The sequence below is a fragment of the Prosopis cineraria genome, unplaced genomic scaffold (genome assembly GCF_029017545.1).
Source record: "Prosopis cineraria cultivar Desert tree isolate PC_DT_omini unplaced genomic scaffold, ASM2901754v1 PC9, whole genome shotgun sequence".
In the NCBI taxonomy this organism is placed as follows: domain Eukaryota; kingdom Viridiplantae; phylum Streptophyta; class Magnoliopsida; order Fabales; family Fabaceae; genus Prosopis; species Prosopis cineraria.
In genome coordinates this window covers 24,785,144-24,811,595 of record NW_026555340.1, presented here as the reverse complement: position 1 = coordinate 24,811,595, position 26,452 = coordinate 24,785,144, and the positions used below count along the sequence as shown (strand labels likewise).

The window sequence follows — 26,452 nt, the reverse complement described above, 5'->3', positions numbered from 1 at the left end:
TCAAGCAGCGGCCATTAGTGCCGAACGAAATCCCTCTTTTACAATACATTGAAGTGACCGATGGATCCTCTCTGAAAGGAGATTGTGCACAAAAATTTTGTCATCTCTTGCATCATCATTTTTGTTTTCGAAGTAACTATTAAATAATAATGATTTTGGAGACCGACTCTCCCTATAGGACGATGTCATTATTTCAATATTTAAATTTCCAGCTCATGCATTTTTGTAAATTGATTTAATTTTTGGGAGTGAATATTAGAAATATCGATGGAGAGGAGGCGCCGACAGCGCATAATGGAAGGTCACGTCATGGACGTCTCGGCCCCGTCTTGTAATTACTAATTTATTGACTTTTTATTAGAGATTGATTGATGGATGTCGCATGTGATTCATGCACACTTCGTGGCTTCATCATTTCATTCACTCGTTCCAATTCAATCAATCAAATCTTAAGCGCGTTGCTGAAATTGAAATGGAAATCCATCTTCTTCTTCTTCAATCAAGTCAATCTGAAGCTCCTTGCAATTGCTAGCCACTCTTATGGCTGACCAAGTCAATCCAACACAGATACCATTGGTCGCCCACTTCCCATTATTTTTCCTCTCTCCTCTTTCAATTTCTTCGTTAATTTACGCGTTTTTCTTTTATTCCTTGCCTCCCTAGCGCAAACGCGTAAAACTATAATACTCTTGAAGGTATTTTTAATTAAAATTTATACTTTAATAAAATAATTATTTACATTTAAATTAATTTTATATTTTTATATTTATTTTTATTAAACATTTTAAAGTAAATATAAAATCATTTATTAATGAAAATATTTTTTAAAAAAGTAATGATTACACCTCAAAAGTTTAAAAATATCTTACATTTTTTAATATTTAACTTTTTAAAAAATACTTTACTTTTTTTAATGGAAGAAGTATTACTTTTTCCATTTATTTTTTTTAATTTTATTCATAAATTACTTTCAATATATTTTAAAGTTAAAAAAATCTTAAATTGTATTAACTATATCTTAAAGTTTAATAAGTTTTTTCATCTATCTTCTAATAAGGACATAAATTTTTTTTTCTAAACGCATATAAAAGTAAAGATGAAGATAGAAAATATCATATAAATAAGATCAACATTAATATTATTTTTATACCCTATAAAGAAGATTAGAGGAGTAAATTGTAATATTCCTTTTGTTAAAAAATATTCCCTCCTATTTCTATTACAAGATACATTCTAAAAACATTTTTTGGCTGTTGATATAAAAAAGACATGCTATGAAAAATTAATTATGTTTTTCTAATTGAAAACTCAATAACTATAAGAGATAATGTAATATAAATTTAATGTTTTTATTTAAATCGGGATAAAATTAAAAGTTTATTCTATTTTTTTAATAAAGTTAATAATTGAACCAACTCTTCTTATTTTATAATAAAAATTAAAGGAAGCATGTGAGGTATTTTTAACTAACCAAATTATGCATCCCAATAAATTAATTAATTATTTTTAAATTAATATCATAATTTTATATTTATCCTTATTAAATAGAGTGTCTCAATTTAAAGTGAATGGATGGGTGGTTTTATATCTTGAGAATGGGTAGGATTGAGTAAATTATTTAACAAAAGATAAATCTCAAGGAGGGAATGATTAATTTTTTTAATAATAATAGAAACAACTATTTGGATTTAATTTTCAGTCTAGTCAAGTATCAAAATACTATCATTACCAAGTAAAAGAGGCCAAGTGGACATAACATCAGATTTCAGGTGGGATTTCTGCACTGTAACGAGAAGAAGAAGAAGAAAACTGCCTCGGTTTCCGATTATAAATGTATTAATATTTTCCATTTAGTGGCCTTTTTTTTTTTTTGGGCCAGCACTTAGTGGGCATTGTTTGGTAGAAAAGTGAAAAGGCCGGTGTATATATTCCTCACCCTGAGTTTATCTGAAGATTCTTTACATGCTTTATGAGGAAGCGCGGGGGATAAATAGATTAAAGAAAAAAGCATCTCTACACAGGCTCATCGGTAACTTTAGCTTTTCCTAGCATGAAATCAATTTCAGCTTTTTATGTTAACAAATAGTGAAAAAAGGGGAAGGAGTCAGCCGCAACGGACCCAACTCCTATGGACAAGATGGTAGACGAAGAGGCTGGGGAAAAGGAAGACTGAGTAAGGCTCTAGTTGTGGCCCATCAATTTTCTCTGATCTCATATGTGGTTAAAAGGTTGGGTAATGTGAATATCAAGAGATTTGCGGGGACCCTGAGTCCCCAATGCCGACAAAAAGGAGATGCCTATTCTTAGATGAAGAGTCTTCGAAGAAAGAAAGGAGTCAAAAATCCATAAAGAAGGCCACAAGAAGAAAGAGTGTTCATAGAATCAAACAAGAAGTTAGACAAAAGTACCAATTAGTAATGGCAAAATGGATATGGCTCCAACAAGTGGGGAAATCGAATTTCTAAAAAGCTGGTTCTGCTTGAATAGGAGTAAAGAAGTGGAGGTTAGAGGTCCAGATGCTGGAGGTTTGTGGTGGCTATCCTACAACAGCTACCCAAGGATCATGATTTGCTTTTCATGGAACTGTCAAGGACTAGGGGCGTCCTTGACAGTCAAAACCCTCAAGGAGGAGGTCAAGAAAAATAAGCCCCAAATCGTCTTCCTCATGGAGACAAAACAAAATCGCAGCTATCTAGAAAGGATTAGCAGAAGATGTGGGTTTGATGAGTACTGGTATGTAGATCCAGTGGGGCGGTCTGGAGGGCTAGCGTTGTGGTGGTGTGAAGGTATTTTTATCGACATCGTGAGTAGCTTTAAAGAATGTGATACATACTAAATTAACATCTAACATATGGGAAACTCTGACCTTGATCTCTTTTATTTACGGTCTGCCCATAGAAGTTGATAGGCAAAGGATTTGGAATCAGATAAGAATCATGGCTGGTTTGGTGAGCTCTACATGGCTATACATAGGAGATTTTAATGACCTCCTATCACAGACTGACAAGCTTAGAGGTAAAATCCACATGCCATACATAGAATCTATAATTTCTAACAATTTATCTCAGATTGTAATTCAATCAAATTAGAAGCGAAGGGGTCGCGCTATACATGGTGCAATCAGAGGGTTAGGGGTGCTCATATTAAAGAAAAGATTGACTGAGCTTTTATAATCTTGAATTCAAAGAAGCTTTTTCGAAAGTATTAGTTTTCCATGTGGAACCAATGGCATCAGATCATCACTTATTATTGGTCAACCTGTGTTATCAGGAATACAAAACTCCTAAACAATTCAAGTTTGAGGTAAATTGGGTAACTCATCCTGAAATACTGAATATTAAAAGTTATTCTGCTACTAATGATGAGCAGGTGACTGGGGTGCAAGATTTTATACGCTAGCTTGACAGGTGTAGGAAGAAATTAATAAAATGGAGCAGGAAAGTCTTTCCAAACAGTCAGAGGGTGATAGTTGACATTATTAATAAAATCAAAATTTTCAAGGAGGGGGTGCATACGGATGAGAGCAAGCAAAATATAGAAGCCCTCACAACTGAATCGGGAAGTTTTTGGAGACAAGAAATTTATTGGTGGCAAAGGTCAAGAAACAACTGGCTTAAGGCAAGGGATACGTATACAAAATTTTTTCATCGATCCACAATGATTGGGAGACAATGTAATTTGGTGGTAAAGCTAAAAATGCAAGTGGTGATTGGGTTGAAAAGGAGGAAGACATTACGGAGTTGGTTACAAACTTTTATTCAAATCTTTTCCAGTCTTGTGATCCCGCAAACATGGAAGAGGCCCTGGATTATATACACCCAAGGATTACAGATCAACAAAATCAATGGCTGACATTACCAATATCTGAATCTGAAATAAAGCAAGAAACCTTCCAGTTGGGGGCTTTTAAGGCCCCTCGTCTGGACGGCTTTAATGGTCATTTTTATCAGTTTGCATGGGATGAGGTAAAATGTAACATATTGCTCTTATCTATGGTTTCTTTGTGGATGGTTATAACATTACAGATCTCAATGAAACTAATCTCATTCTTATTCCAAAAGTGGACCATCTAGAATGAGCGTCTCAATATAGACCCATTAGCTTATGCAACTTTGCTTACAAGGTTATTGCCAAGATTCTTGCCAATAGACTAAGATTTGTCCTTGGGGAGTATGTTTCAGAGCACCAGCGTGCCTTTATGCTAATAGATTGATACAAGATAATATTATTATAGTTCATGAGGCTTTCCATTATCTTAAGCTTAAAAGGAAAAGCAACAAGTATGAGTTTGCTGTAAAGATGGACATGAATAAGGCTTATAACCGTTTAGAATGGGCCCCCTTGAAAGAGGTCTTGCTTAGATTGAATTTTTGTCATAAATGGATTGACTGGATTATGAGATGTATTTTCAGTGTGAGATTCAATGTACAACTTTGAGGGAAGAATATATCAAAAATTTCTCCTCAGAGGGGGCTGTGGCAAAGGGACCCACTTTCTCCTTATCTGTTTATCTTGGCATCAAAAGTTCTTTCAAGCATGTTATCAACCCACGCAGCTATTAGAGATCTATAAGGCATAATCATTACTAGACAAAGCCCGATGTTGACGCATTGTCTTTTTGCAGATGACACCATAATTTTTATGAATGCAAAGCTCTCAAATTGTAGGGTGTTGAAAAATATCCTCAATGTTTATTGTAACGCTTCTGGCTTACAAATAAACCTTGAAAAATCAAACCTATTCTTCTCAGCCAATACACCAGATGACATTAAGGAACGTGTAGCTACTTTTTTAAATATCCCAGAAGTTGACAATTCAGGTAAATACCTAGGACCACCCATTCTGTGGGGGAGATTGAAGGATGCAGCATTGGCATATGTCTAGGACAAGGTAAGGAAGAAGATTCAAGGGTGGAAGCAGAAACTTCTCTCGCACGCAGGCCGGGAGGTAATGATTAAATCTGTTGTGAATGCTATCCCCATTTTTTCTATGTCCTGCTTCAAATTCCCTAAGAAAACTTGTATTTCTCTAGACAGATTAGTCTCTAATTTCTACTGGGGTAATTCAACGAACTTTGGTAAAATTTATTGGAGAGCATGGAGTGTGATGACTGGGCCAAAAGACACAGGTGACACGGGTTTTAAGGATTTCATGGGCTTTAATGACACTCTCTTGGCAAAAATAGCTTGGCAAATCCTGCAATATCCAGACAGTCTATGGGTTAGGCTTTTGAAAAGTGCAAACACGTCATTTATGAATGCGGTGAAAGGACATAAGGCAACTTGGGTATGGGATAGCATCTTAATGGGTCATGATTTTTTGAAAAAGCACTTTGCTGGCAAGTGGGCAGTGGTCACTTTATCTAGGCCTGGAAGGACCCATGGATCCCTAGGGCTGAGAATTACATGCTAAAGGCTAAGGAACATGTGGCAGTTGATGAGTTGAGTGTTGTTGAGCTTATTAGTGACAGGAAATGGAACCTGCAGGGAATTTGCAATGATATTGAACCTCTTATGTTGAGGTTGATTAACGACATCCCCCTAGCTGATACAAGGAAAAGGGACAAATTGATCTGGGCAGCGGCAAAATATGGACAATATAATGTCAAACTAGGTTACAGGTGTGCAAATTCTATTTTGCACATGAACAACTCAATTGGCCTTGATGATAGAATCTGGAAATCCCTGTGGAACCTGAAGGTTATGCCAAAAATAAAACATTTCATTTGGAGAATTTTAAATCGTGCTTTAGCATCGAGGGAAGCTCCTTTTAACAAAAAATGTTCCCCTGACTTTGTGTGCCAAATATGTGGAGAGGAGGTTGAGACACTCGAGCATATATCCCTGCTCTGTAGATAGGTTAGGGCAGCTTGGTTTGGTTGTCCTTTGGGAATAGTGATCAATCCTTTGGCTATTCATAGTGTTGCTGAGTGACTTAGTGGTTGGTTTTTGTTTAATCCAAATGCAAGTAATTATTTGAAAGCTTACATTGCCAATCTGTGCTGGTTTATATGGAAGGAACGATGTGGTAGCGTCTTTTAGCATGTAGTGCCATCACCATCCAAGGTAATTGAGCTTGCTACTGGATATACTCAGGAATATTTGGTTAGTTAACAAGGTTGATCATATCAATAGTCACTCCACGAGGCCTGAACCACTTCTTTTTTGGGAAAAACCTGATATAGGCTGCATAAAGATAAACTGTGACGGAGCTTTTGAAGCAAGATGTAGACGAGCAGGCATTGGAATTATTTGTAGAAACTCTGAAGGCCAATTTTTAAAGGGTTGGGCAGAGCAAGTTTATGCTGATTTTGCTTGCCTTACGGAACTGTTAGCTATGAAAAGGGCGCTTAATCTATGTGACCACTGGGGGAATTCCCAGGTGATTATTGAAACTCATTGTGCCGAGGTTTTTAAAGCAATTCAGTGGACAAACCTTAGTTATTGCCCTTGGAAATACCACGAGATTCTCGCTGATGTGTTTGACATGCTGACTGACAGAAGAATGGTTTCTTTTTCTCTTATTTCTCAAAAGAGAAATGCTGCTGCCGGTTGTTTGGCTGCCTTAGCTTTAAGGGAGATGGGACCTAATGGTCTGGTTCTTGCACCACCAACTCCTTTAGCATCTATCATTCTTTGAGAAGCAGGAGGTGACGACACCGAGGTGATGATTGACCATCGTTTCCAGGAAGGGGACAGAGATGGCATTGGTTAATGGCTCGATCCATTGGTTTTTGTATTTGTATTGCTATTTTTCTGCATGTTAGACTGGATATTTATTGTTTTTGTTCGAACCTTTTCCTTTAATGAATGCATCTATTGCTGGTTAAAAAAAAAAAAAGAGTATAAGGGTTTTCATTGCTTTTAATTAAATAAAATCGACAGTTTAAATGTTATAAAAAACAACTTAACGAGTTTTTTTAAATGAAGTCTGATGGTGCATATACAAATTTGATTAATTAATAGTGATCGATATCAACGATCAAATATAGGAAGATTTTAATTATAAGCTCTCTCTCTCTCTCTCTCTCTCTCTCACACACACACACACAATGAAGGGGGTGTGACATTAAAAGGCCAAAATATCAAACTAAATTTAAATAAAAATTAAAATATTTGGAAATTTAAGAATCAAAGGTCCTTTGATAAATTTGTCTAAATTTATTATTCTCATTTCGTTATTTGTAACTCCCAAAAAAAAAATTACAAGTTAGAGTATGTATTTGCAAAGGTAAATCTTATCAACCATATTATTTAAAAATTATTTGTCTTCACAAGTTAGACTATTTTACTTGCAAATTGTGTTTTTGGGAGTTGCAAATTACTAAAAGTGATAATATATTTGATGAGTTTTTTTAATTTACAAATTATCGAATTTCACTTGCAAAATCTTATTTTGCTAGTGGCAAATTATAGAATGAGAGTAACAAATTTTTTGACCAATTTACTACAAGATCTTTGGTTCTTATTTTAAAATTTCAAATATATATTCTAGTCCTTAGTCATGTTTAATTCAATCTTTTGATCCCTTATGATCATTCCCCTCTAATGAATCTTTATATGATTTGAATAAATAATTATATAAACATAGAAGACTCTAATTTAATATAAGATACCCTCCATTATTCAAATGCTACTGTTGCACTCTTAATTTGTAATATATCATTCGTCTACAAAAAATTTAGGCCACAAGTTAATTAAAAACAGTACGTTTTTATTTAATTAATCAATGCATCAACTTTTTTAACATGCATGGTATAATATAAAATGGGTTGTGTGTAATCACCCTTTTTTTATTAAAAAAAAAATTCAGTACCCAACACCAAAAGAAATTGAAAGAGACAATTAAACAATTCCAAGTAGGGGTTGGGACCAATAATGAATCTTTTATTTTATTTTAAAAAAATGGTACAAAGTGGCGTATGAGTTCATAAAGTCGATCATGCATCTTCAATTTTTCCACTATGCTTTATTTGATTCCGTATGCTAATATATCTGTTCCTGATTAGTTCCTCCACTGTACACATTACTATTCATTATTCATGTTATAATTTTTTTTTAAAAAAAGGCATGTTGGCTTCTTATGACAAAGCTTTATCTATGATATTTCCTTGTTTACTGTTTCAACTAGCAATTCCTCGTCGCATGATGTCACGTCCCAAAAATACAAGCATAATAATATATCATTCCCCACCAAAACTGACGACAGGCTTGACAAATAATTATTCTTGCAAGTGGCTGCAGAGTATAGATAATATTTTATGTTCATAATGGTTTAAGCAAACTGTCATTTAATTTAATAGGTCATTCTTTATCCCAAAAGGAAGGAAAACACGAGGCGACAAAAACTCATGAACGGTGTTGTAGGCTTGTAGAGTTTGATATAATATTATATATTTCTCCAATTTTGTATATTAGCCACGTGCTAAAAGTATAATTTAATTCATTTTATAAATTATTAATTAATTTGATTATTTTATTTTAAGTTGAAATTTTTAAACTAACATAGAGAAGATAAAAAAATAATATTATATTATTTATTTGTTTTTTACTTGTTATGTGAGAGTTATATTTGGCATTTTACTTACTTCTATTTTATATTTTTATTTTTATTATATTAATATTGATGAAATTAATAAACATAATTTATAAATAAAATTGAAAGGAATCTAAACTATACGGGGTAGTGGCGTCGTTATAAAGTTAAGAAGGGGAATCACGTTTTTTGCCCACAAAAGTTGGCGGTAAGTTTGCTTCGTTCCTGTATTTTTTACACCAAAAAAAAAAACATACATTTCTATATTTACTGGTCATTTTACAATATTTATTAAACAATTAATATTTTTTTCCAACGATAACTTTACTACATATGGAGGTATATTTTTTATGAACTTCAATTACCTTTTTTTTTTAAATGGTTATCTGATTGTATTAAAATTCAGTATTAATTGCTCGGTTCAGTTGGAGGTATCATAGCTCTCCCAAAAGTATTTAATGCATTCACATGAACATGAACTCAAACCGGAGACAATGTGTTTAAGTTATCATAGTCTTTTTTTCTTAAAACTAACATATTGATAAAATTTAAATAATTCTTTTTTTTGGTGAATGATAAAATTCAAATAATTCTAATTAACATCATTAATGTGTTAATTAATTAAAAAAGACGTATAATGAAAAAGAGTATCCTGTAAGAGTGCAAAATCTAATGCCAGTGTTAGGATTTTATTGGGGGATAGTGTGTGAATGAACTCCTTTGATTCTTGAGATCTTTTTTAAAAAACAGTAATTTCTTAAAACCTAATTCATCTAAGTTTTTATTTATAAAAGGGGAAAATGATTATAAGAGAATTGCTTTAATATTAGAAGAAACAATCACTTGTTCCTTACAATATTTATATGATCACAACTTATTCATAAAGTTTATTTCACTATACTCAATCACTCAAATCTAAGCTATTTCTGGCCAAAAAAAAAAATCTAAGCTATTTAATAAATTTGTTCACGACCTTTAAAAAAATGTTTAGTCTTATGTGGACTAAATTATAACTGAGTTATAGAGTGTAAAGAGCACAGGTAAATAGCTACAATTTGAAGGGATTGAGTTACATCAAATTGAACTTATAGGATTAAGTTGTAACCAAGTAATGAAAATTTTAGGATTTAATGAATAATTTTCTCTTTAAGATTTAATTTAACGTGAGTTTTTATTAGTATTATTATTGAATAATACTTGAATATTACACTCTTTTTAGTCCTAAATCTAAAACTTATTTAACTAATTGATTAAAGGAAGAAAATTGGTTAAGCTAGTTATTTGTAATTACAGTGTAAAAAATGTCTTCTAAAAGATCTCTCTTTTAGTGAGGGTATTAAATATATACGGGGACAAGGAGAATAGAAAAATCGTGAAATTAATTAAAGAGTAATTTAAAAAAATATTTTCTGACCCTTATACGAACTTTGAAAGTCTTTTTTATTTGTAACATAAACTACAGTTAGAGTAATTATTTTTTTAAAATTTCTTCCTTTTGTTTTATTATGACTTGAATTCCTTATTATTACTGTTGTTAATAACAAAGAAGGAACAAGTTAAAAAATTACAAGGGGGCAATTATTAGATAGTGGAGAGGGAGAGGGAGAGGAGAGACTATAGAATTATTAATTAGAACCAATCTTTAAAAGATTAAGGCCTAAACAAGTTGGTTTTTTTAACCTCAATTTTACTTTAGGGTTTCATTTTGGCTGGTCCGACCAGGCTTGGCCTTGAGGGCCTTGGCCCTATTTATATACATATATATTTAACTTTTTAATTTAAAACTTTAAAAAACATATTTAAAATGTTAAAAAAATATTACACATAACATTAAGTGTAGTATAATAAATTTAAGACAATACATACAATAACAACTTTAAGTATAATCAAAAGTAGGCACATCACAAAGTCAACATCAATAATAATTAAATTTTATTAACATCATCAGCTAAATTTTAATAATTTTTATTATCATTAATATCAATATAATTTGATCATTCTCTTTGTCAAGGCTCATCAATTATTATACATAATATTTTAATTTTGTAGTGTTTATTTTTTATATTAAATTTAAAAAAATTATTTAATTTGGACAGTCTGGATCTCAGCAAGTACTAAAACCAATTCTTATTTCTCCTTATTCTAGCCCCAAACATGTATATATATAAATTATTTATATGATTATGATTATAATTATAATATATAAATACTTATATAATTAGTAATTAAATTATATATAAAATATAGTTTTGATAACAAAATCAAAATAATTAAATAATATAAGTAAAAAATATTACTAAAATTAATTTTTTTAATAGAAAAAATTTAGGTGAGTTGGATTCCGGGAACTCACCAAAATTAGAACATACCTTTAAATTTAAAAAGCGCTTACAAAAATAGCCCATAACTAACAAAGATTAGTCCAATTAGTAAGGATTTGGTAAATAACTTACAAGATCGTGGACTTAAATTGAACTACTGACATGAGGACCTTGGTGATGGGTGATTTTTGTGAGCACTTTTTGAATTTAAAGGCATGTCCTAGTTTTGGTGAGTTTCTAAAGTCCAACTCACCTAAATTTTTTCTACTAAAAAAAATTAATTTTGGTAATTTTTTTTACTTATATCATTTAATTATTTTGATTTTGTTATCAAAAATATATTTTATATATAATTTAATTAATAATTATATAAGTATTTATATATTGTAATTATAATCATAATCATATAATAAGTTATATATATACATACATGTTTGGGGCTAGAATAAGGAAGAATAAGAACTAATTTTAGTGCTTGTTGAGATATAGATCATTCAAATTTAAAAGCCTTATTTTCTCATTAAAATAAAAATTATAAAAATTTTAACAAATTTATTTTATCATTAATTTAGATAGTATAAATTTAATCAAGATAGTCTATTTAAATATTAATTTTTTTAGAATTTTTATACATTATTTATTTATATATATTTTGGGCAATGTAGATTTAATATTAATTTTTTAAAATTTTTTATAAATTTTTTATCTTCATAAATATAAGATTAAAATAAAAAATTTTGGATGTCAGGGTGACCAAAACTAGTTTTGAAAAGGGGAAGAGGGAAATTATGGAAGAGTTGGGAAATGTTTGTAGGCTGGATATTAGAGTTGGTAAACGGGCGGGCCTGGCCTATATGGGCTCGGCCCTTATGAGCCTAAGCCCGAAAGCTCGGTTATTCCAATTTCACCCAAAAGTTGAAGCCCGACCCTAATTCAAAGCGCTCAGGGCCGAGCCCACAAGCCCGTTTACAAAAAAAATAAAATAAAATTTAATATTTTAATTTACTTAGAGTATTTTAAAATTCAAGATACATCAAATTAAAGTATCATATAATTTAAAAAATAAATACAAGATTTAGAAGTTCAAATAAGATAAAGACAAAAGTCATTATCAATGCTAATCAAGATCTCCCTCATCACCATTTACAAATAAAATGTCATTTCCAACTTTGTCATAGGTCTAAGAGTGAGAGACTGAGAGACCGAGTACAAGTGTGCTACGTAGGGTTTTTTTGAAAGTTGAAAGTTCAATCCCAATTCGGCCATTCCCCAAAGTCCAATATAAAAGCAAAAGAAAAAAGTTAAACGAGCTTGACGGGTCACCCGGGCTCGAGCCTTTTTTTTGAGGCTTAAAAGGGCCAGGCTTCAAAGCCCGGTTATCCTAAAAATTATCAAATTTTCAAGCCTAAACCCTTATTAAAATGGGCTTAAACGGGCAGCCTATTAAGCCGGGCCCTTATTTCCAATTCTACTGGATATAGGTATGTCATAAAATAGACTTTAATAAATATTAAAAAATAAATTGAAACTCGGTATTATATGGGCCAATTTTCATATTAGTATACTCGATTTTTCAGAAGCTAATTTTTCATATTATAGTATCTTAGTAAATAATTTTAAAAGTATAGCATTTAGAAATTTTTTTTTATTTATAGCATTTCGTTCAATTTGTCCAAAATGATGAATTCTCCTGATAGAACACTATATAACTTAATACTATTAGGAGATCTTTAATTAACTTCTTCACAATTGCGTGTTCATTGATCAATTCCTTATCAAGGTTTTATTCGTATGAGACACACACACACACACGCACTCTTTGAAACTATGATTAAGTGAGCTCTAGATATATCTTTTTTCCCTTTTCTAAGGTCTGATAATTAAATATTGTTCATGTAGCTAGGTTGTTTATGATTTATTAAATATAATAAGCATCTAATAGGGAAGAGAAGAATCTCATTAATTCAATGAAATAGTTAGTTTTTAAATAAGTGAGCGATTTGGAAAAATGAGACTCTACGTTAAATATATACCTATAGCTTTTAAAGGAAAATATCTTTGAGCATAAATGGAAATATATTGTTGGACTACGAGGACACATGAAGTTATCGGGAAATAGAATAAATAAATGGGGACACATGCAAGATGCTGAGGGAATTAAAGGTGAAGAGAGTCAACAACCAACATTATCCTTTGTTGGAATACCTTGTAGTAGTGTTGGGTCTCCTGATTTATATCAAGATAGTGAGAATAAATAGGATTGTTATTGGCTCAGTTGCCCAAGAGATGTTTGATAAAGGGTATAAAAAAGATGGAAACATGTTTCACATTTATGTTCGTATTGGGATTTACTAACCTTATTGAGTGAATGGTATCAATTCATGAATGTTACTGCTTTTATACAATGGATAAGAATATCTTCAACTGTAAAATTCTGACTCGGGATATCAGAATGTGAAACTGAACCCGTCCATGGCAGGGAAATAGTATATATCTATTAATTTTCAAAACAGGTTATTGAAAGTAAATGTTTGTTGCTAAAAAATTATGATTCTTTTAGTCCTTTTGGTTATATTTCAGTTCTTATGGGCAGAACTTGGAGACGAGCACTTTTATGGGCGAGACATCATTTTCTATTTCGATTGCCATCCTGGGTCTCCTGTTGTTTTCCCATTTGATTGGGAACATGCAGGTATTTGAGATTTTTTTTTTTAAAAGATCCTTTAGGCATTCTAATTACTATCCAACCCATGTGAAACTTCAATAAAATATGCTTGATTCCCCATTTTTTCCAAAAAAAAAAAATCACTTTTTTGCTCCTGAGGGTTAAAGTATGTTTGCTTCTTTGTTATTCCTAACTAAACCAGTGTCCTATCTTTTCTCAATCTCATTGGCTTTCTGACTTTTAATATGTGATCTGCATAATCTTGTGTACCTGAGGAGAAATAGGCCGTTGGACTAGTGTATCTAGAATAGTTAACTACATTCTTATATTGTAACAGTAACATGTAGCTATCATTAATAGTTTGGCTATATCTGTGGTTATTTCTTTGGCATAGACATATTTGCAATCAACCACCATAAGGCTCGAGGAGTGGAGGCTCAAGCGAAGAGACACTGAAGAGTGGATGAGACATCACCAACTCCCTGAAGGTTTGAGACGACGTGTTCGACGATTTGTTCAGTACAAGTGGCTTGCAACTCGAGGAGTTGATGAAGAAACAATTCTACGTGGATTACCTGCTGATCTTCGCCGTGATATCCAACGCCACCTATTCTTAGACCTTGTTCGACGAGTATGATTTTTGCTATCTAAGATGTATTTTACTCTCATTTCTTACCAGTTGTCATGGTCCATCCAAATTTTTAGTATATGAGGGTTCATGGGATCGTGGCCAAGCTAATCCAGATGGTATTTTGAAAAAGCTTTGCTTATGCCCATGTGCATAAAAAATTTGTTCATCCAAGCATAATTGATCTTCAGATATCTGTGGATTTCCAGTTTTCTTAGTGCTGGCATTTCATGGTAACTGACAACCAGAGCCCTGTGATGTTCTTGGCTGCGCAATTGTTACTTTGAACACTTGATGATTCGAATGAGCAGTTTGGCTTAAATGGTTCTAATATAAACACTTACCTATCCCTTTTTATTTTCAGGTTCCCTTCTTCTCACTGATGGATGATCAACTACTAGACGCAATATGTGAGCGGCTGGAATCCTTTTTGAGCGCTCAAGGCACCTACATTGCTCGGGAGGGAGACCCTGTGACAGAAATGCTCTTTATCGTCAGAGGTAGATTAGATAGTTCTACTACAAATGGTGGTCGCAGTGGATTCTTCAATTCAATCATATTGAGACCAGGAGATTTTTGTGGTGAGGAACTACTTGCTTGGGCCCTGCTTCCGAAATCAACAGTGAACCTGCCTTCTTCGACCAGGACCCTCAAATCACTTACTGAGGTTGAAGCTTTCGCTCTTCGAGCTAAAGACCTCAAGTTTGTGGCGAATCAATTTAGGCGCCTCCACGGCTAGAAGCTGCAGCAAACCTTCCGGTTTTATTCCCATCAATGGAGGACTTGGGTAGCCTGCTTCATACAGGCTGCATGGCGTCGATATAAGAAAAGGATGTCTGCCAAAGATCTTGCTTTCAGGGAATCCTTCACTATGGATGAGAATGTGGCCAATGAGAGAGAACCCGAGGATGAATGTCCTGCCGATTCAGATTCTTCTCGAGCTAATTGAACCTTGGCGTCACATTACTTGCGTCAAGGTTTGCTGCAAACACAAGAAGGGGAGCCCTAAAGATTAAAGATGACATGCCAAAATTTCAAACACCTGAAGAACCTGACTTTACTGTTGAAGCTGATAATGACTAGCTTACTAAATCTATACAGAAGCACACTGCCACCGTTTCCCTAGGATAATGATTCCTAGTTCACATGAACCCTGCTTAGCCTTTTTACAGCTTTGCATTGAATCAGTCTTGATTGCTGATATTTGTAGATATGTCTTGAATTTAGGGAAGCAGGTAAATGGCAGTCTGACTTGGCGGGTCTTCGTCAATTCATTTTCTGGTGCATGAATTGAACACTAACACGTAAGATCTAATCTTCATCAGCATGCTGAGTCATTGTGCAAACTGTAAAGTATGCGTTTTGAGTCTGTTTCACCTTTCGAATGGCAGGCTGAGCAGAGACAGGATGGAACGCGATAACTTCCTTCCCTATATTTCTCGTCTCTTGATCTCATCCATTGACCTCCAAGAAGAATATTTTTAGTACTTTTTTTTTTTGGCCAATAGAATATTTTTAATACTTAACTATTGAGCTCAGTGGCTAAGAGAAATTAGTTGATTTGCTCGACAAAGTTAATTAAAAAACGAGTAGTATGTTCCAAACATCTTCTCACAAGAGATGAGTGATTGTCTCTGAAAGCCCGTCAAATGGCTTTATGATACGGTTGTAATATTAATTCTGAGTGTTGCAGTCTTAACGAAGTCCCCACCTTGAAGAGAGGCTGGGATATTAGAATAGATCTTATATTCTTGACCGAAATTCCTAGAATTATTTGGTTTGCTCAAATAATAATCAGAATGTAATACCAAATACCAATTATGTTCTTGATTCTATCAATCAAACCTAAAAGACATAAAAAAACATTTAAAAAGGTGTTATGATTTGTATTTCATTTATGATTTATACTATTAATAATTAATAATAAAAATTAAAAAAATGAATAAGAATTATAGTAACAATAATAATCATCAATTCATCCTAATCGAATAATAGCTCTGTAATTCCTTACAATGCAATGATCTCGTCAAGGATTATTACGTCGTTCTTGATATAAGCAACCAATCTCAACATTATTTACATAAAATTTTCTGCTTTTTTTTAAAAGCAATTATCTACAAAACTTTTTTTTTTTTGAACATTTGATAGTTATTAATGCAACAAGGATGTGCAACATGATCGATTTTACGATCAATCTCTGGGGGATGTTCCTTTTCCTTTCTCAGTACCATGGTTATAAATTAAAAACGAACCAAAGTAACCAAGAAAAAAGTATCAAAATGACGAAGTACGCCTGCTCTACAGCATTATTTACAAGCCCTAAATCAAAGAGCATATCGTTTTGCAAACTCACGTGTCATATCTCCAGGGTTTCAGTCACCATTCCTTTTCATGGTCAATACTTGTCGAAGTCATAGAATTCTATGTTCTTGTACTTTTGGGATATAATCTCAGCTTGAATTTTTCTTGCTGTGTCTGTGGCACAACCAATAAGAATAAGAATAGATGTTCCAGCAAATCCCCGAAATGCAGTCAGGTGTGTAACCTGCTCAACAACAGCTGGTCCGGCAGCTAAAATTGCCAGAAATGTTGAACCGAGGACCGATATTCGACTAATAACCTGTACCACACATATAATAAAAGAATGCAAAAAGATGTTCCCCCAAAAACATGAAAAATGAATCTATCTGGGCTGACGTTAACACCAGCACCTTCTGAGGCATGGAAGTACCATGCATTTATCATTAGAAGGTTGTTATTTACTCGTCTTTTTAAATTCAAGGACATAATATTCATTCAATATTTAAAGAAAAACAGCTACAAAATTAGCAGTTGGCAGCCAGGACAAATGCAAAAGCTTTGATCAGTGATTGTTTCAACTTCGACGCACAACTTGATATGATTATTATTATAGAAGTAGAATAGGAAGTATTGTTCCTTTATTACCCATTATAACAACCACCACAAGCTTTATCCCACTAGATAAGGTCGACTATATGGGTTATTGTGACTAGTTATTTTTTCTACTTTCCAAGTATTTACATGGGAGTTGATGCTAAGTTAAAAGGAAAAATGGGAATCACATGTAGGATGGGATTGAACGGATATTTTGGTTAATGAGGTGTTATTACTTAGTAGGCAATCATGTTTTACATCAGTTTAGTTTAAACATTAAACACAAACTCCAACTAGTTTACATCAACAGTGTACAAACTTGAAACTTGACGGCATACTAGGGCACATTTCTTTCAAAATAATTTAAGTGAAACAGAGAGATCTATCAGTAAAGTGATAATGGAATGTGAAACTAGAAAAGGCAGAAAGTTACTGTTTTGATAAAAATGGCTGTGGTTCTGCCGGGACGGACAAGTGGAATTGATGCACCTTGACGTTTCAATTGTTCACTCAATGACTCAAATCATCAGGGTCCAGTTGTAGGAAAGTGTAATAATAGTTGAAGAATGCTGTTAGAAGGATGTTCATTGGCAGATAGAAGGAACCTGCGAATGAATATCCAGTCAAATATTAGGGCAACAGTAAACTTGTTGACAACAGCAGGGCCTTGTCCTTGATACGTCTATATATCCTAATTAGTATAGGTTTTTTACTTTCAAAATCTCTGCTTGAAAATGCACTAAACGCCAGTTCTGTGTGTTGGCAAGAGCCAAAAGATATAAGCACCACATACCCCCAGGACTTAAAGCAAGTGCAGCTTTCTTCAGAGCATTTATGCCCGTGATACGTGCCAGAGTACCAGGAAGGGCTAACGATGACGTAGAAAATATGATGGGCATCACTCCAGAACTATTCACCTGCCCATCAAAAAGGTACAAACAAGACAATCTAGATGACTCAGCTTAGCTCTCTCTGAGTAAAAGATTTATAATTTGGAGCATAAATATGATTAACCGGAACAAGTTATTAGATAATAGATAATTAGATAATTAGAGTTATGGGACTCAACAAGATAAAAGAGGCTGGGGAAAGAGGAAAACCTTAAAGGGTAGGTAAGCAGATTTATCAAGTCCTCTGCTTCTTCTTGTGTATCTTGAAGCATAGTTAAGAGGAATCTTTCTCTCTGCTTCCTGAAAAACCATATTTGAGATCAATGCAAAAATTTGTTTACTATCTTGAAGTACATAATGTCTAACAATATAACTAATATTTACCTGAACATAAACAATACCAAGCACCAACAAAAAGAAGGACACGATCAAGGTGGTGAGTCCAACGTAGTTAGCATCATTAAATGCTTGTACAAATGTCCTTCCAAACGAGGCAGGCAAGTAGGAGATAATGTTGTGAATATCAAAAGCGATGTGCCATTCCCAAGTTTTAGGTCTGAAATTCGCTCACCAATGTATGTTGTAAATACAGATCCAAGAGTCAATAAGATAACAGAAGACAGAACCCACTGCGCACTGAAGTCATTGACATAAGGACGTAGGTAGAGTACTTGACCAATTGCCTGTCAAGAAAATAAAAGGAAGCATGTCAAGATAAAATAGGAAAGCTAGGCTAAACAAGGGACTGACAAAACAATTATGTTCTTGTCCTACGAGATTCACCATGGCATATAAGGGAACAACTGTTAAAGTCTATAAACCATTAAGGAGGGGGGGGGAAGATCCTCAGTATATCTTCTAACATCTCACTATGCTATTTTACCCTATTTACAAATTCACACAATCCTTTATGCACTTGTTTTTTCAGTCATGTCATAATTGGCAGAAATCAAGAGTCATTCTCTCCAGTATAGTCCTGATAATTTTCCTTTGGATGATCACAAGTGTCCTATTCACATTTTTTATATACCAAGGAATTTTAGTAGGAATGCATTTGGTTATTTATTTATGATGAAACAAAGGTCCGACTTTGGCCTATAAATTTTATATTATAAGTTCCTGACCTGTACAATAGCGAATCCAACCGAGGCATATCGCATGTATTTAAGAACTTTCCTTCTTCCTGACTCACCTTCTCTTTTTCGAAGATCTTGCAGCTTGGGATATATTTGTGCAAGAAGTTGAAACACAATCTGGGCATTAATGAAGGGGACAATACCAAGAAAGCATATCCCAAGTCTGCCAATACCACCTCCAGAAAATGAGTCCAGCGTGCTTAATAAACTGTTCTGGTCCAAATTGCCAAGAAAAGCATCCCTATTAACCCCGCCCAGTGGTATGCATACGCCAAGCCTCGACAATGCAAGAAGCCCTAAAAGCTTAAGAAACTTTCCTGGCAACGGACCTTTGAAGAAGTCTCCAAAATTAATTGAACTATCCTCTACTGCAGCTGCCAATAACAAAATGTGCTGATTACTTTGTTAAAGATATAAACTTGAACACAAATGCAACATAATTAAAGATTAAAGCCAAGAAAGAAACCTGCTGCACCTCCAGAAGAGTTAGGTTTATCCTTCTCAGTACTTGAAGAACTCTGAAATATTTGTGAAAACAAGCATACCAAATTTTTCCAAGAAGAATTCAGAGCAGAAGATAAACCCGAGTTAATACCCAAGGGATCAAAATTTGCTGCCTCATTGCTGCATAAACTCAGAGTCAGCAAGAGCGCATTAAAATTGCTATAACTAATAAAACAAGGCCAAAACAATTTCAAGGTTCCTATCTGATATTAACATCAGTCCTCTGACCAAATTAACAGATGAAGGGAGTCTCTCCCTTACCAAACATTAGCCGTAATTCAACATAACGCAGCATTACAGGTCCAAGGAGAATTTTCCTTGATATTGTTAACATTTTAAAGTGACTTTTGTGCAGCTGAATATCGTGAAAAAAATAAATTAGTTTCCGAAATATATGTCCAGTTTGTATTGGTTCACTTCACCATACTGAATCAGACATTGCTTAATTGGAAATGCACTAATGACCACATGCTCAGTCTCTCTACCGCCGTGGACACATTTTGCTAAACTGCTACTTTGTATAAGAGCTAAATTTGAGTCATGTTTCTTACCAACCGCTCAAATATGCACAGTTGGTGGCTCAACCACCCTTTACAAACTAGTCTCTCACAGAGATCCATTCAATTTAGCAAAATGAATTGGCTCGAGCTCAATTTCCGCGTATAACAAGACATTAAAACCAAGGGAAAGAAAAACTAGTACACTGGAACGTCACCTTCACTCTCCAGCTTAATCGAATCAAAGACCCAGTTAACTAGTTAAGTAGATAATAGCAAGACCCGTTTCGAAAAGGAAGTGAAATAATTACTCTCGTGGGAAAGGAGGGTGACATATGGGCATCGATGTGCCTACCTGGTTGAGAGGTGCCCAGGATTAACTAGTGAGTGTTGTTGGGTCTTCTACGGATAGAGATACTCGCTCGGGCGAAGCAACTTCTAGAAGAGGTTTGGCAACGCAGACGACGGTAACAGAGGGGAGAAAGAGAAGCTTCCCCGACCGTTATAACCATTTTTATCCGGAAGCTCTGTTCTCTTGGCCTATGGCATGCCTTGTGTCACGAATCCATTCCTCCGAGAAATGAAAACGATAATGGAACAAACAATAAAATGAGAAACTTAGTGTTAACTGTGTAGAGTACACTCGATAAGCTAGTGAATTAATGAAAGTGACTTTCGTCCTCCACTTCAATTATATTTGGAAAAATTAATTTGCCAATCCTTATAGTTTAAGTAGGTCCTTGCGATTTTTTTTTTTTTTTTGGGAATTATCACTAATACCGGTGTTGGTCCTTCCCTTTCAAAAAACGCTAGCTTGCTGTTAAAAGCTATAAAGTACTGACACGTGTACATGTAGGGTTCGGTCAAAGTTTGTTTCTTTCTCTCTCTTCTTATCCCTTATCGTCTTCACTGCAAAAGGGTCTTAACACGCCTCTGCCACAGCCACCTTAAAATACTCCACGTTCTCCCATGAGTATTCTGCATATATAGCTGCCTAAATAAAAAATTCCAAAACCCTATTCAATCCCATGGCCTCTATTGTGCTCATAATGATCAGTACTAATTGGAACTTACTTCAAATCCTCAGTCCCCATGTTATATTAATTAAGCAAAGTTGGTGAAACAAGGCATGAATATCGCTGAAATGCCCTCACATATATTTCCTCCGAGTGCGTCATTCAATGTAGAAGAATTAATTTTTTTTAATAAATATCTCAATCACATTTAGATTCGTACTTTATCTACCTCTGTTTTGGGTCCTAAAAACATAGTTGAACAGAGCATCCCTTTATTCTAATTCATTTTTCTTATAATGCTATTGCACCTCTAGATTCATAATACATGGACTCCTCCATGTCTTTTACGCTTTTAGCATCCGAAGAGTTTATTCGTAATGCAAATACCTGCCCCACCTTTTCCTCCCTCGTTATCTCCTCCGCCAATATAGACAGCCTCTCTGTTTCTATTCTAGAATCCCCTATTTTCACATTTTGTTTTTCCGAGAAACAAACAGAAAGCAAGAACACTTGCCTAGGTCTCAAGCCAGGATGGCAACGGTGTAGTCGTGGTGAGTGAACTTGCGGGGGATGGATCTACCAATCTTGAGGCCCATGCAGACTATGGAGGCTATGCTCCCGAGCTCCATTGGAGGAAGAGCTTCCCATGCTTCGCATATATCACAAAACCAACGTGACTTACTGTGAATGAGGAAACCGAAGAAGGAAGAAGCAAGAAAGATATATACCAAAGAAGAGAGATGGAAGGAAAAGTGGGTAAGGAGCAGTGTTGGGGGGTGTTTGGCATGTCTGAATCATTGCTTCCTTCACAAGTGGCAGCCTCGCTCTGCAACCGGGGAGGTAGGGTTGAAAGCATTACTCGAACCAAGACTCACTCCCCCTAATGAAGAAGTTCTTTTTAACGACAGTTTAACGTTTTGGAAGGAGAGGTACCGACACGTCTAACAGAGATAAACTGGAGGATTCAAATAAAATAAAAATAATTTTAAGGACCTAATAAAAAATTAGTTGAAACTATAAGGATTGGCGCGTTAGTTTTCCCATTATATTTTCTATTTTTTGTTTGAATTAAATTTTAAATGGTTAGATGTTACATTTTATAAAGTTATTATTAAAATGTGAAATTATAAAAATAAATAAATAAATTTAAACCATTTATTGGGAAAATTCATTTTCAAGTTTTTTAGTTTGAACCATTAAATATGTTAATATTTAAATATTAAAATTAATAATTAATTAGCAACTTTCTCAAAATAAAAACACTCTTGGAGTTTATAAAAAATTTGATTCACAGCTAAAGTTGAAAAAAAGATATTATATTTAAAACATTATTTATATTTCATTTTTTTAATAAAAAATCTATATGCATAAAAATTATTTAAAAAACAATATAATTATATAAATTTTGAGTTATAAAAATTATGTAATTAATTATAAAGTTATACAATCTTTTACTGAAAATATAGAAGTTTCCAAATTGAGGGTTCAATAAAAAACATTGTAAAGGCCTAATTTAAAATTAAGAGAAATTATAAGAAGCTGCACATATATTTTTTTAAAATTATTTTAATAGTAATTTTGTAAAATAGTAAGTCATAATCATTAAAGTTTGATCAATGCGTTGAGTGATTTGAATTCGGTGAATAATGTCAGTCTATTCATTCAATAAGTGTCATGATTTTAAATTAGTAGTTTTTGATTTAGTTTTCTTTTTTCTTTTTTTTTTCCTTTTTTTTTTTTTTTGCCCTCACTATATCTAGAGCTTCTTCGATAGCCATCAGAAGGAGGAAAAGGTAAGGCCATAGCATTTTATGAAAGTTGACAAGGCTCATATTCAATTTCAACCTACTTAGTATTCATTTGTGACTCCTTGCATTTTGTATCTTATTCATTTACTTTTTCTAAAGGCCACACTTATGGTGATAAGAAATTAGAATACAAACAGTATGGGAGTTATCATATCAAATTAATAAGCATCAAAGTGTTAGGTATGTGTATTTGCTATGAACAACAAATTTTTCGTCTTTTTTCAATCATTGATAGATGTTCAAGTAAATCATTTTGGTTGCAACTAATTATTTTTTGAGTTAATATAAAATTTAAACCTTGAACTTTTAAAAAGTATATTTTAAATTTTAAATAATTAAAGTTAAAGTAATTTTGTCTTTACTATTAAATTTTAATAAACACCCGTCAAATTGAGGCCTAATGTATAATTTTTATTAAATTTTATTCTTCCTCTTTCTCTTACCTTTATTTGGTAAAAATCACATATTAACCTCAATTTGATAAACATTTATTTAAATTTAATGATAGGAACAAATACTTTAATTTTAATTGTTTAGAATTCAAAATAAACTTTTTAAAATATTAGGGTTTAAATCGCTCATAGACCTATACTTTAAGGTTTAAATTATATATTAACCTTTTTTTTTGGCAATAAATAGTGCCTTTTGTCTCACCCTTCAAATGTTCTAAATAGACAAGGCAATAAGATGCTCCCTCATTCTCTTAATCCTTTACATTCTACTATATTTTACTTTTCTTCTCATCACAATATTTTTCACATCCCATTCGAGAATTCCACTGAATTTCTTTTTAAATATTCTTTGTGTTCATTAGATGAAGTAACTAATAGAAGTAAGTTTAAAGTATTCTAAAGGTAATAGCATGTAAGCCATGACAAAATAGCAAGGCACTAATACACATATCAGTGCTCTAATTTTAAAAAATTATTCTCTCCGAATCACAATATAAGATATCTTTTAGAAGCCTTACTTGATCTAAAATATAGAATCTTGTGTAACTTCTATAATTATTTTTCTAATTATATCTTTATTTCATTTATTACTCTTTTTGAAAAAGTGATCCATGAAAATTTAAATTATCATTATCAAAACACTTATATAAAGTATTTAATGAAAGTAAAATTAAAAATATGTAAATTTTTTAAAAAATTCAACTAACATTTTTTTGAAATTACCAATTAGTCACTAATATTCTATATTTTAATCCAGAGGAAGTAAGCATAAGCAATAAATGGCTAAGTTGAAAATCACACTTTGTAATTATTAGCATTGCTTTGAAATTGAATAAGAATAAGCTAACTCGACATGTACAGGAATGGCTTGAAGTTCCCTTTGAAGGTTCTAGAACAAAGCATTAATTATATGACTTACTACATCATTTTTATTTGTAAAAAAATTATTTTTTATATAAATAAAATTATATATTTTAATAAATATTTATTTCACATTTTTTAAATTACCTTTCATAATTTACATTAATAAAAAATAATTATACATACTTCTATTAATTAATATAGGACATTTTAGTTTATTTTTTATTTTTAAATATAATTATTATAATTAATTAATTTTTTTAACTGTGTGATATTTTTGTTTTATGCATAGAAACCGAGGGAGTATCTCATTTACTGTTTCCTGATCATTTTTTCTGACACTTTATCACTAACACTACATTATGTTTAGCTACACTTTTACTCACTGATTCTGCTCTTTATGGATATTAGTAAGTTTGTATGTTATTTTGCACCTTGCAAGCATATTTGTTTTTCCTTAATTCATTGTATTTATAATAATGTAATATTGTTTAAATATTACAACTGATAGTCTTTTTTTTTTTGGCCAATTATAGTCTAAATTCGTAACAAGTAACCTTCTACGTGACACTTGGTGTTATCATATTTATTTTTTTACTGTTATCATTTTTATTTTATTTAATTTCATTTAAGTCAATATAAATTTAAATTTAATTTGAACTTAATTTAAGAGTATTTAATTAATCAATTTTCACTTTCCCATATTTATCTTATCTTAAACTTTTAATTTGATTAATATAAAAATTATATATTTTGAAAATGATGATCTTAAAATGCATTTTAATCTTTGCAAGCATTTTTGAAGTTGTATTTCTTGTAATATGCATTGGCAACAAATGTTTTTTTTTCAAAGTATTAGTAAAAAATGTTATGATAAAAGTTAGATACTTTACATTCTACAGACAAGCGTTAGTTCTAGAGGAATGAATTGTAATGCTAAATGATAGACTACTTGATTGTACTTAAACTAGAATGATAAGCATTTACATTTTTCAGCCCCAGAAATTCTCACTTTTTATTTGTTATTTTAAAAAATATTTGACAAATTTTTAATTTTAGATCATATATAATATTTATTTTCAAGAAATTCATATTTTGGATGGTATCCATTTATATATATATATATATATATATATTGGCCTGAACTCATCTGTAATGGGAGACCTGCACACGGTAAAAAAAAAAAAATTGTTTCCAGTGCAAGTTAGACGGGTGAAAAAGACTAAAAATATCTATATTATTTTACTTTCTTAGACTTTTATGTGAGACCATGAGAGTTTAATCATTTACTCACCTTGGCCCAAAAAAAAAAAAAAACATTTACTCACATTTCACACCTCCCATCGCCATCATCACTTGGTCAGCCTTTAGGACGATACCTAGCTTGGGCTTAGATCCAGACAGTGTATCATGGGCTAGACAATAAAAACCCAGAATAGGTTTGTTAACGGTAGTTGGCCCAATTTTAACATATTTGGGCCTTGAAATGGGCTCTCAAAGCCACACCTCCTTCAGCAACCATCAGTACGAGCTCCAACCTCCGAGTATTCATCATCGAGTGTTTGCCGCCACTAAACTTGGGGGAAAAAAGAAAAGAAAAGATCATTTTGGTGCCATATTTTTCTGAGTCAGCGTATTTTTCTTGAAATATCCCTTCAGTTCCGATCCTTATTATGAGCACCTTTCACATGATCCTCGAATATCCTTCGATTACAACTCTTAATCTAATTAAACAACATTGTATAATCAATAAACTCTATTGAGGATAATTTTAAGCTTTTGCAATAATTAATTAATTTTAGCTAGTTTCCTTAATTTATGCATAGTTATTATATATAACCAATTATTGAACTCTTTTACATGCACCACATGTTATGCCGTTTTGCCACACAAGTATAGGACCTATAGTCAAAGTTGACAGTCTCGCAAATTTAAGAAATTCAATTGTAAACTTGTAAGACTTTTTTTATTAATAAATTAAAATATGAAATATGATCATAATTTAAATTAAATATATTTACATTAATAAATTATCATACTTAATAAAAGAACTTTCAAAACAGGACAACTTATTTTTTATATTAGTTTTTGCTTTGAGTGTTTTTTTTTTCAAATTAGACCTTGACATATCCAAGAACTAAGTTTTATAGAGTATATATTTAACTTGCTGAAAAAAAATTAATAAGTTTAATAAATTCAATAGAACTTGCATTTAATTTAAATTTATAAATGATGTGGTACAAT

General features: G+C 32.5%; 1 protein-coding gene and 2 pseudogenes across 1 annotated transcript; 2 read left to right on the top strand and 1 right to left on the bottom strand.

Annotated features, from left to right (window-relative positions):
- Nucleotides 1-2,106: 2,106 nt before the first annotated feature.
- LOC129319527 (uncharacterized) lies at nt 2,107-3,014 on the top strand. Its single transcript, XM_054964638.1, has 2 exons — nt 2,107-2,803; nt 2,899-3,014. The coding sequence occupies exons 1-2, from the start codon at nt 2,426-2,428 to the stop codon at nt 2,929-2,931; spliced, it is 411 nt and encodes a 136-aa protein (XP_054820613.1). The 5' UTR covers nt 2,107-2,425; the 3' UTR covers nt 2,932-3,014.
- A 10,914-nt stretch (nt 3,015-13,928) lies between these two features.
- On the top strand, nt 13,929-15,471 carry LOC129320831 (cyclic nucleotide-gated ion channel 17-like; annotated as a pseudogene).
- Nucleotides 15,472-16,315: 844 nt separating this feature from the next.
- LOC129319705 (preprotein translocase subunit SECY, chloroplastic-like) lies at nt 16,316-25,760 on the bottom strand (annotated as a pseudogene).
- Nucleotides 25,761-26,452: the final 692 nt, after the last annotated feature.